The sequence below is a fragment of the Condylura cristata genome, unplaced genomic scaffold (assembly GCF_000260355.1).
Source record: "Condylura cristata isolate star-nosed mole 26May11 unplaced genomic scaffold, ConCri1.0 scaffold00009, whole genome shotgun sequence".
NCBI lineage: Eukaryota > Metazoa > Chordata > Mammalia > Eulipotyphla > Talpidae > Condylura > Condylura cristata.
The window spans coordinates 30316277-30329201 of NW_004567110.1; the positions used below are offsets into that span (position 1 = coordinate 30316277).

The 12925-nt window shown below is 36.9% G+C and overlaps 1 protein-coding gene across 4 annotated transcripts in view; it reads right to left on the reverse strand.

The window, feature by feature from the left end:
- Positions 1–58: 58 nt before the first annotated feature.
- Positions 59–12925, reverse strand: part of ESRP1 (epithelial splicing regulatory protein 1) — a 46003-nt gene continuing 33136 nt past the window's right edge. Inside the window, exons 14-16 of one of the 4 annotated variants that reach the window (XM_004679720.2) lie at positions 6986–7136; positions 3733–3842; positions 63–575 (exon numbers count right to left, since the gene is read on the reverse strand). In XM_004679720.2, coding sequence (XP_004679777.1) covers positions 3768–3842; positions 6986–7136 — 226 coding nt within the window. In that variant the 3' untranslated portion in view covers positions 63–575; positions 3733–3767. Of the gene's footprint in view, positions 576–3732; positions 3843–6985; positions 7137–12925 lie in introns of those variants that run through there. The other 3 variants (XM_004679722.1, XM_004679721.1, XM_004679723.2) reach the window with 3 other exon arrangements.

Consider the following 12925-nt stretch of genomic DNA (forward strand, 5'->3'; position numbering starts at 1 on the left):
GTGTTTTTAAAAATTCTTTTCATTGGTTTTAAACTGTATGACATCGTGTTGGTCAACAGACTGGAAAATATCAGTGCTACTTCTTAAGTTTGTGATTTTAGTATTCTAAGTACTTATTTTAGAATTACCTAGTAAGCAGTGGGGCATGATTGTGCAGAAGGTAGGGAGTTAGAGAAGGAAAAAATGGAAACACACAAAAATGAAGCTTCCATGAACAGAGTTCCTGGTGGAGATGGTAGACACTGGTGGAGCAATGTTGTTTTTTTCTTTATGACTTAAAACTTAAAAAACATTATGTTGTCACATTAGCTGGAAGTAATGGACACATTTGATTTCAAATTCACATTTTAAATGCCTATTTGCAAATTGGCAAGGAGCCTGGCATGCTGCTTGCCATTAAGATTTGGCTTCATTGGCTCAAATTTTTCACTCCACTCAAAAGATAGGGCACAGGCCCACTGTCCAATCATGCTTGCTGAAAATACTGCAGCCTGAGTGGAGACAAACTTCCTCTGAAATTGCTAGAAGTTGTCTCTTGTCTGACAGTTTCAGAATCACCATATATCTTTCAAACACTGAAAAGAAAAAAACACAGAAATATTACAGTAGATAAATTTTTCAATTCTTAGCAGTCACACACAAGAAAATCTGAATTTCAAAAGGCCTAAAACAAAAGTCTTCAGATAGGTTAGATTTTTTATTCATACAGACATAGCTACCATGATGTCTGTGTAATGCCACACAGCAAATTCTAGAGAAGCAGCACACAGTAAGTAGACGTCCATGGGAGGTTATGTCTACAACTCTTTGTGCTTTGTATCATGCATAGGTGTCTACCTCCCTACTTGAATCAACTCCTTTGTGGAGAGACTTTTTATAGTATTCATTCCTTTGCCTGGGTCCCCACATTATACCGGCATTCTTTTGATGATAGAAATTCAAATACCATTATTAAAAACCAGTAACAATTTTTGAATTGAACTCTAGTATAATAAATTTCAAATAATTCCAAACAAATATATTTGGATAAATAAAAGGCAATGCGCATATTATTGCAGACATGAGCTCTATGTGTCAATGAGATAATTAGCAACTGTTATGTGACTATTTTATCCTCAAAACCAACCATGTTATCCCAATTTTACAAGTAAGAAGACTAAGGCACAGAGTGATCAAACCAATAACTGGCAGACCAGATTTAAACATAAATTTGTTATATTGTTAGTTTACATCCACAACACGCAAGAACTTAAAATGAAAATTTTAATGAGGCACTATGCATACTTCTACTTATAAGCAAGACACAGAGATGGAGATAGAAATAAAAATAGCTCTTCAGATTTCTGTTCAAAAGACCAATTGAAATTGTAGTTTAGATTACAAATGTTTTAAAGATAGAGGTTCTAAAATTGATAAAAACTTAAAATCAGGTATTTTAAAAAAAACAGTGGAAAACTTATGTCAGAAGTCATTTTGAAACTGTAATTTACAGAGTGATAATAATTTAGCACTAGGATAAAGCAGTAGTTTCTCTTAAAAAAAAGATTTATTCATCTATTTATGCACACAGAACTGAAATATAGGCAAGAGGCTCAGGAACAGTGACAGGATTCACTAGAGACAAAGCCTGGAGCAAAACAGGCAGATTGACGAAGCACACTGCTAAGGAGAGCAAAGGACGGGTCAGGAGAGGTCTGCTGTGCCATGTGAGTCACCTTCCTGGCTGGGGATCGAACTCGTGCCAAAGAAGCTGTGGCTAGCTTCATAGTGTTGTATTTAATCTCTTGTGCCACCAGGAAGGGCCCAGTTTCTTTTATTTTTTAAGATTCATTTATTTATACATACAAGAGCATAAATAAGGGGTATAGGTGACAGGTGTGGGAGGAGAGGGGTATCATGAGAATATTCATCAAAGACAGAATGGGGAAGATAACAGGTGGATTGACTGAAATACAGCTGAGGGGAGCAGTGGACGAGACAGAAGAGGTTTGCTGTGCTATGTGGGTCAGCTCCCTGACCAGTGGCTCCCTTTTGTTGGCAATAACATAGAATTATATTTAAATAAAATGAAGACCTCCTTTCATCTAATTTCTAGCCTACAAAGAGGTATTTTATCTTGCACAGAATAAAGGACCTATTTGTAGCCAGTAAGCCATGTATATAGCCCTGGCCATATGGTTTCAGACATGAACGTAAGCTAGGCGATGGAACTCAATTCCTGACTTACTTCTGGATGTGAAATGGAAGGGTATAAACCAAGTATTGCGCGGGTACCTCAAAGTGACTAAAAGCGAACCCTTGCACACAGACATTTCAGTAGATCTGTCTGTTTTGCTCCTCAGTCTGTTTCTGGTGATTATTCTCAATTCCCCGCACCTCAGTTCTTTGATGCATACATAAATAAATCTTCAAAAAAGAGAGAAGTTCTATTAAAAATCTCAATATAAAGGCACACTAATCTGATGTTATCAGAATAAGAATGCAAACATTTGAATTTTAGTAAGACATTTAATGTGTTATTCTATCACGAGCCAAATACTACTTTAATAAACATTAAAGGTATTTGTTAAAGGTATAAAGTAATGATTTTGAGTCAGTTGAGGGCATTTCTATATTATAGATCAAATGGCTCCATTTCTAGTCATTTATTATCTAATATACCCTGAATATAGACAGTATGCTTCACAAATTCAAACACAGTATTGTAAAACTAAAGAACATTTGAAAAAAATAAAACTACTGATGGAAACAAATTATCAACAGTATAGAGTAAGGCACTCTCTCGCCACTGTGAACTAGACTAGGGAATACTACAGTCCCTCCTGAAGTAACTCAGCAAGACACTCTTTGGTAGGACGTTGGCATCTTGAAACCTCACTGAAAATGGCAGGGTCATCACTTCAAACACAGGAGTTTCTATAAATTTCGGAATGAAAGTAAGATCCAGTTGCCATTTTTCAAGTCCCACAGAATCCACTGTGTGGTTGAAGCCACAGAAACTGCATAGTAACAAAATTTACAAATGACATGACAACAAACCCACTCATAAAAACTGAAATAAGGAACACCAATTCCTGAAACATGTCCCTACCACTACATCCTTTGGAGAAGTCTCACATAGAATGCCAATATGCATAAATACTATGAATAGACTGAGAGGAAAAAAAAAAAAAAAGTCCAACTAACCCATACCAGAGTATTTGTTTTAGCGCAGAAAAGAACATGCAACAAAACCTCACAATCATTATAGAGGAAAGCACATTTTAAAGTGTACCGGGGGCCTCCCTGGTGGTGCAGGTATTAGAATCTCAGCTCTATCAAGCTATATTGCAAGCCACTTCAGCTTCAGTTTCATTGCTGGCCAGGGAGCTGACCCACACAGTGCAGAAGGCCTCTCCTGTCTCAGCCGCTGCTCCCTTTTGGCTGTGTATTTCTGTCCATCTGACTCTTCTGCTTCCACTCTGTCTCTGGTAAATCCTCTCATCTCGCCAACCCCCACATCTCTGACTGGTACTCCAGCTTTAATATGCATAAATAAATCTTTTAAAATATATATTATCATCCTGAATGACAACCTGAATTCCTGACTCCCTTTCAAAGTTTCTACCACTCTTAAGTCACATTGGAAGAACACTTAAGAAACCTTTCACCTGACTCTTAATATCCACCCTCAGATCGTGACCTCCTTTGTCTGGCCCTTTATACGTTAACTGTCACATCATAGAACCTTACCTTCTTTTCTGAGGCTGGTCTAACTGCTGGGACCCTTAAATACAAACCCATTCTTTGGGTAGAGTCCTGGCCTGGTCATTTGTGTGTACAAGTCCATCCTCGGTTGCATACTAAAATGCAAGTTAAAACAAACAGGATCAAAAGATGGACAGACTCACTATGCATGATTTAGTATTTCAACGAATAGATGTGCCCACAGTATTAATGGGATATTGTAGATGATCCACATACTTAACTGCTAATCCTAAATCTTGGTTCCTAACTTTACATTTCTAAATATTATAAAAATTCCTCCTAGGAGGGAAGTTAGATTGAACACATGGACTAAAAAAAAGAACAGCATGCCATTAATGACCATCACCAAACCCTTCAGCTCTAAATATCTAGATTCTAAGATTCACAAGAAAGACTAGATATCAAATAGCTGAGCACCAAATTTCTGCAATGCAGTATACAGTAAGCCCCATTATTGCCAAACAATTGAAAATTTTAAATAGTATTTGACGAATTTGTGATCAATCTAGTTGCCTCAATAGCAAAGAAAAGTTTTAGCAGTGAGATGTCCTAAAAGATAATGATCAAAGTTAATGCTTTGAGGAGAAATCAGAACAAGCACTATCAAATGCAAAATCATTGACAGTAAATAGTACAAAGAGCAAATAAAAAAGTTAAATATAAAAGGATAACAGATATCCTATTTCAGAACAAAAGGCCCACGAACTAAAATACACAGGTAGATTTCATGACCAGAATGACAAATCCACTCCAAGTATTTTCAGAGTGGTTCATCTTCAAAAAGCCATTCCTTGTTTTATTGATCTAATTTATCAAAACAGGCCTAATGCAGGTACTTTATAAGATTTCAGACTTGATAGCAGAACCCATGTCCTGCATTTTGCTTTAGTCATCATAATTATTTTCTTTTTGCAAACCCTTGCCCTTTAAACAAAGTATGGAAAAATTAAGTTGGAGTAGTTTTATGAAAGAATATTGTTGAAGGTAGGAGAAAACTTCAGTAAATTTAAAGACATTATTTTCATAAAGAATGACATGCCACTTTTACATCAAGATCATTTTTAAAAGTTAGAATCAAACTATCAAGCGATTTTCATTCAATGAGTTACCAATGATTTCTTAATTATATAAGATTAGATAATTAGGTAAAAGTAACCAAAGAACCAGAAATCAAATGAAATCCTACCACTAAATCAACAGTGATACGAAAGATGAACAAATTACACTCTAGAACACTTCACAAAAAATGCCATTCACTTTGATTTTATCATACGATAAATCCTTGTATCTAAATAAATTGGAATTTCATCCATGGTTACAAACCAAAATAACTGAAAATAAAAAAAACATAAGGTGTACACTCTAAAACATAGAAAATATAAACTTATGTAAGTGATATAATATTAGGTTTGATCAGAAAATTTCTGACTCTTGCATTGCAAATACCTCAAAAGCTCAAATTAGAATAATCTGATATACTCAATTGGACAACTGAGGTTCCTATGCAATCTTATTTCACTGATACAGTTAATAGATTCTAAACACCTTAGAAATAAAGACTAAATGCTTTAACAAGAAACAACTTTATACAGTTTTTTTTTGTGCTTCTAATTATACCAGATAACTCTACTCGTAACCTTGTAAGAATTCTAGAAAGTTAAATTACTATTGAATGAAGGTGATATCTCAATTTTGAAGCACGTCAATCTTTTATCCATAAATCCAGAAATAACTGAATACCAATTTTAAAAAGTCATGACCCTTAATAAAGAGCTAATATACTTAATTTCACAATTTCTTTAGCTATTCGGTATGAGTGTAAAAGTTAATCAAGAGAAATTCTTTCAGCTGACCACTAAATCTTCGAACATTGTATTTTCTAGAATTAGAAAAGGGGAAAATACAAAATTCAAATGCTTTCTCTGTGAAATTAAACAAACTTTTAATATTAATATACATCAACAAAATCCCCTATTCCTCTCAAAACTGAATGACTAATGCTTGGCAGTTAGATAGTATTTCTTTTACCTCTACTATAAGGGCAGTATAACTGAGAGGAGAGCAAAGTATTTACTTAACTCTGGGAAATAAATCTTCTGGTTTTAATGTGTAAATCCAGGCAGCAGTAACAGGAAATAAATTTTCACCACCTTTATTCAGTTTTTCACAATCACATAAAATTTCTATTTGTCAGAAAATATTCTTTGTATGGTAAAAGACTTTAAAACCACATTAGTAACTTAGCAGGTCTGGGGCATCCCTACTGAGACCCTCAATGCTCCATGATCCATAGAAAGGAAGTTTGTAAATCCATTCTAACAGTGAACAGACTCTACAGGTACAAACCTTATAATGCTCTGTAAAGTCTTAAGTGCTTTGTTAGCATTTGACAATTATGCCTATAAATGCTCCTCAACTATCAAGGCTCAAATAAAATTCAGCTTCATGAGGAAAGACAATTTTGGCTATTAGTGCAATTAAGAAGACTGTAAAGTACTGATTTTTTAACACAGCAGAAAAGGAGCTGCAACTCTAGGTAATTATATGACTTGAGAAAGAAAGGTGTCTGCTCAGATGAGATGGCAAAGAGGAAATTATGTTCACTGTTTAAGAGTTATTATCAATACACAGTCCATTCTTTAGCTTAAATCAGAAAACAACTGATGCACCCATGCAGTAGTAGAAGCAACTGGCAAGAATAAATTTCAGATTCCTAAGAATTAGTAGCCTATCATTTCATAAAAGGTATATTAAATATCAGAGTTCATTTAAAGGAATTCATTGAATTGCCTTTGTTTTTGGCAGCATAGGCAAACAACCTTGATCATTTCAAATATTCAAATTAAACCAAATATCAAACTACCTTTTTTCCTTAATCAAGAACTTGACTTTGAGGATAACACTTTCTTAGCCAACCCTACTCTACATGAAAAAATTTATACTGCTGTGTTGCGAAAGACCTTTCCCTATGTAGCCCAATTAAAAAAAAAAAAAAGGACAAGTAGGTTAAATTCAAACAAGATAATATGGAAAAGTAAAGGGATGAGCTTGAAATTGGCATTCACCGTACTCCCCTTGAATATAATTCTGGTTCTTTTTGCCTCCATAAGCAAATTCATTAGCACAGAACATACATGACTTTTGAAGTAAGCTGACCCTTTCCTGACTGCATTCTTTAAGAAAATCAACTTAAGTAATAAGGGCACTGAGTAGTTGTTTTCTTCTTCAAGCTACTGACCTGGTAACCTTGGAAGAAGTTAAGAATTTCCTTAACTCCAGTATTGTAGGCCAGGCCCTGCATTCTGACCACCGTGCCAGGCTGTGGAGGGACACCGCTAAGATTAGCAGCTGTAGGGAAGTAGCCAAGACTATTGGGCGAACCTGGGGGGCTAAAGGGAGAGAAAGCATAATGAACCAATAGAAATAGACAATGTTGAATATTTACTCTAAAAATATTAGTTACTTAAGGAAATAGACTCTCCCAAGGTTACCCTTCTTAGACTTCTTTGAGTTATGGTTCCCAATTCAAGCAGAGAGCACCACAGCTATTTTGTCCCACATATCCACGAGCCCAAACGTTGAAAGGCAGAAGGGTTAACACAACAGAATCAGTGTAGGGTTTTCCCAAAAAGTCCAGTCCTGAGATTCTTAAAAGAAAGTGAGAACTGAGCCTTCACAGTCACTCAACCACAAAGCACCACTTTCAAAGCCTAATTCATTGATGATTAACAGGCTAGATTATCAGGAATGCTAAGGTATGGAAAGGCATGAATTCAAAGAACTAAACAGAGCCATAGCCACAGAATAGCACTGGAGCATGCCACAGCATCAAAATGATTGTTCCAAAGAATGGACTGCTCTGTCCATAGATATAAGCAAATCTACAGTACAATAATAGAGCAGAGCACTGTAGTGAACGAATTATTTCTTCCAAACACTCTGAAAGAGAAACAAAAGCAGGGGAAGGGTAAATTGGAATCAATCACCATTAACACAAGGAGAAAAACTGATGCATCGTTCCCTTGGTACATCTACAGCAAGTGCCCCCAGAGGAGTCGAGTAAATACATCATTATTCTTTATGTGGCAACAAGTGATTATCACATTATGAAATTAGTTTTACATTTGTCCCCCAGTCTATCTTCCACCACCACTGGTGTCCTGATATCTATAATTGAGAAAAATTTATAGGAGTAGCTTTTAAAGCAGGCATTAGCTTAAAGAGCAATAAAGACCAACAGCATGAGATTATTAACCCTTATGACTCCTCTTTTTATTAGCCTAGTAACCTTAAGCAAGCCACTAATTTCTCTGAACTTCATTTGCAGTATGGGGATGACAGCACTTTCCTAGTTTCACAGATTTTTTCCCTTCAGATTCTATGATTTAACATACCAAATTATTCCATAAATTACAAAATGCACTAATGTCATTTCACTCTTACTAGAACCACAACCAGCATTCTTATTTTATCATCTCAAATATATGGGAGCCTGAAAATATTTCACTTCAAGGTGCCCTTAATCTCAAGTCTCTAAAACAGGGGTTCTCAACTTTGTTTGCATATTAGAGTCACCTAGAGAGATTTTTAAACGTTAAAGAGAGCCTGGTTAGATACTAGAAGTCAATTTATGTGCAAATAAAAGAGAGATGTTGAACTTTAGATCCAAGTAGGACTTTCCCTACCATAGCAGCTACACTTCCTCATCTTTACAGAGGTAGAAACAGAAACTAAGTCAAATTATTTCCCAAAGTCCACAAAACTAGTTAGCTCCTCGCCAAACCAAAAGAACCACAGATCTCAACTTCTACTTCACTGCTTTTCATGAATACAACCACCATTCATTCAAAGGCCATATTTGTTCATGTCAAAAGACTGATACCAAGTCTAATACTCAAAGGCTATCAAGATCTCTCCAAATATTTTATTGAGTTATTCAAACTTTGTACACTGAATAGGAAAGTCAGATCATCTGTAGTGTACAGGTTATTTCTATAGCTCTATCCTGGCATAACATATTCCCTGTGCTTACTCATCATCTACAAATTAAATCTACAAGTCTTAATCACATCAAAATGCAACCAAGTGAAACTAATAGCAAAATATAAGTTATCCAAATAGAAATGAGGGTATAAGTGACAGCCATGTTTAACACCAATGAGGTAGCAACTATTGAGAAAGCCCAAACACCACAGCTTAGATTCATATCTTTACTTTTTACATGAAGCTTACCTACTATGTAGAAGGAAAATGAGAGACCAGAAAGAAATACAGCCTCACATTTAGGGTAAAATGTATGTATTTGTGCTTAGTGAAATAAGCCAGAAAGAAAAGGAAAATTACGGATGGTTTCACTCATAGCAGGAGTATAAAGGGCCAGGCAAGAAAATAATAATAATAATGAACAACTATATACCAGAGACATTTTACAGGGAATGGGATCAAAAACGGTGGTGGGAGGGAAATGCACTGGACTATGGTGATGGCACACATGTGATTTAGTGATGGGAAGCCCACGGGGATTACAACTGAGATGGAAAAAGGCACAAAATGATATATAATAATAAAGTATTGTATTATAAAAAAAAAAAACTTATATATTTATTTTAAAGATATATGAATACAAGAGTTGGGATGGAGCCCAGCAGTACAGGGCTAAGAAGTTTCACCAGAGGCCCTCCCTGGTGGCGCAGCGGGTTAAAGCACAGCACTGAGAATCTAAAGCCACTTCCACATGAGTTCGATTCCCGCCTGCCCCGGAGGTGACCACATGGCGTGGCAGACCTCTCCTGACCTGCCCACTGCTCCCCTCAGCAGTGTACTTCATTGATCTGCCTGTTCTGTTCCCACTCTGTCTCTGGTGAAGCCTCTCACCACCCCTGAGCCTCTGGCCTATACCCCAGTTCTGTATGCACAAATAAAAATAAATCTTTAAAAAAAAAAAAAAAAAGAAGTTTCACCAGAGACAGAATGGGAAGCAGAATAGGCAGATCTATTAAAATGCACTGTTGAGGGCCCTCCCTGGTGCCGCAGAAGCCCCTTCTGCATGAGTTCGATTACCGCCTGCCCCGGGGGCAACCACATGACTTGGCAGACCTCTCTTGACCCGCCCGCTGCTCCCCTCAGCAGTGTACTTCGTTGATCTAACTGTTCTGCTCCCCGCTCTGTCTCTGGTGAATCCTTTCACCCTCCGCATCTCTGGCCTGTACCCCAGTTCTGTATGAATAAATAAATTAAAAAAAAAAATGCACTGTTGAGGGGAACAGCAGACTAGATAGGATTGGTCTGCTGCACCATGTGATCAGTTCAAGGTGATAGCTTGATAGTTCTGAAAACCCTTGTGCCACCAGGGAGGCCCCTCTATTTTATTGACAAGGGGTTCAAGGCAATTCAATGAGGCAAAAAATCAAGTATAGTCTTTTCAATAGTTTTGGAACAATGGATCATCATGAAAAAGGATGAATTTAGACTCCCACATTACATTATGTAAAAAAGAACTCAAAGTGAATAAAATGCCAAAATGTGAAAGCCAAAACTACAAAACTCTTGCAACACATAATATAACCTTTATGACACTGGCTTATATATATGACAAAAGCGTAAGGAAAAAAAAAATCGATAAGTTGTACTTCATCAAAATTTAAGAAATTTTGTGCTTTAATGGATATCATCAAGAAAATAAAAGACAATCCATGGACTTGGAAAAATCTAAATTATATGTAGAAAGGTCTCTTATCTAGAATATAAAACATAATTTTATAACTGAAGGAAGGAAAACAACCAAATTTAAAACTATGCGTAGGATTTGAATAAACAATACTCCAAAGAAAATACACAAATGACGAATAAGCCTATAAACTGAAGCTAAAAACAATAGCCATTAAGGACAAATAATCAAAACCAGGAAAATAGTTAAAATGGAAGCAATAAAAAGTAAAAAGGATGTAGAGAAACTGAAACTCCCATACACTGCTGATCAAAATGTAAGATAGTAAACTCCCTCTGGTAAACAATTTGATGGCTAAGCATAATTAAGCATACTTAAATAATGCCATACCTATTTACATATTTCATCCAAGAAAACCGAAAATTTATGTCTACACAAAAACTTGCATGTAAATGTGCACTGTAGAATTATTCTTAATAGACAGAAAAAATAAACATCTTCAAATTACCAACAACTGAATAATGGATAAACTAAGTATGGTATATCCCTAACAACAGAATATTTAGTCACAAAGATACAAAGGACTGATATATGCTACAACACAAATGAACCTAAGAAGCATGTTAAATGAAAGTAGCCCATAGCAAAAGTCTACATATGGTGTGATTCCATTTAAAGGACAGACGTACTCTGCCTACAACATTTAAAAGGAATCCATCTTCATCTTGTCTTGATATGAGGTGGTGCTGAGAAAAAGAATAAGTCTTATACCCCTTCCGTGAATAAAAACATAAGAGAAAGGTAAAGTTGGCTGTCCTGAAATAGCATAAGGAGCATGAAAATACTCAAAAAACAAACAAAACAACCTGTTCGTAGTCTGATTAATTTGGTGCTGGACTTTTTATGGCCAGTCACAATGACAGGATGTTATTGTGTCTTGTGATGTCTTACCTTTGTCTGAACAAGCCAGAAAATACTAATGCACATGGGTGACAAAAGACAGGAGCTTTAGAAATAGGGTTAAGAAAAAGGACGAGGGCCCACCCTGATGGTGCAACGAGCTGGGATGCAGCACTGCAGGCTGGCTGTAGCTGCTTCAGTGCAAGTTCGCTCCCCAGTCCTGGAGGTGGCCCACATGGCACCGCAGACCTTTCCTGACAGGCCTTCTGCTCCCCTCAGCAGTGCACTTCGTCGATCTGCCTATCCTGCTCCCCACCGTCTCTGGTGAAGCCTCTCACTGCCACACATCTCTGGCCTGTACCCCAGTTCTGTATGCATAAATAAATCTTAAAAAAAAAAAAAAAAAGGATGAGGCAACATACTGATCCACCTCCATACTGTAAATCCATGGACATTTGTGTTCCTTGACAAAGTCCCAAAAGTTGACAATTTCCAAAGAGGAAGGTCAAGGAAACTATTTTCAAGTTATTTTTGGGTAGCTGCTTTTTAAGTGCACAACACTTCATTGGAAGGCAAAAGTAGTAAAATGCAACAAAACAGAACAGCTCTCTAGAAATAAGCCTTTTCTAACTTCCTGTCTCCCACTGGTTACTTTTCCGACAGTTTATTTTGAACTTAAATGAACAGCTTGATAATAAAAAATTTTTAGGTTAACAAGACCACATAACAACAGAAAGGCGTGGTGGCGGCCATCATGCAGTGGCAGACAGGTAAACTATAACCTTGGAATTGATAATGTTGTAAACTATTGTACACCTCAATACAAAACAGGACAAAAAAAAAGTCATTAACATATGGTGAAGAAAATCAAAATCAGTATTGTTTAAGTTCTTCCTTTAGACCAACTTCAGTGTAATAGCTATACCAAAAAAAAAAATTATTTCTATAAAACATTAGAGGGGAAATTGGGTAGTTTTGATTATCAAGTATGGCATGAGCTTTATTAGGTTCTCCTGTTTTATTAATGAAAATCATTAATGTTTTTAATAAGGTGATTAAAGATATTTAGCACATAAAAGTAAAGTGGAAAAAGTGACCTCTATATTTAAAAAGTGTCCCGAGTGGGGCCACGCTGGTGGTGCAAGGGTTAAAGCACTGTACTATGAAGCTATCTGCAGCCACTACAAAAAAAGTTTAATGGAGAGAGGTGACCCAGATGGCTCAGCATCTCTCCTGGCTCACCTGCTGCTCCCCTTAGCAGTGTATTTCAGTCAAACCATCTGTTCAGTTTCCCACTCTATCTCTAGTAAATCCTCAATGCCCCTGCACCTCTGGGCTGTACCCCAGTTCTGTATGCATAAATAAATATCTTTAAAAAAATAAATAAAACAGGCCCTCCCTGGTGGCGCAGCGGGTTAAAGCACAGCACTGAGAAGCTAAAGCCGCTTCCGCATGAGTTCGATCCCCGCCTACCCCGGAGGTGACCACATGGCGCGGCAGACCTCTCCTGACCCGCCCGCTGCTCCCCTCAGCAGTGTACTTTGTAGATCTGCCTGTTCTGTTCCCCACTCTGTCTCTGGTGAACCCTCTCGCCTCCCCTGAGCCTCTGGC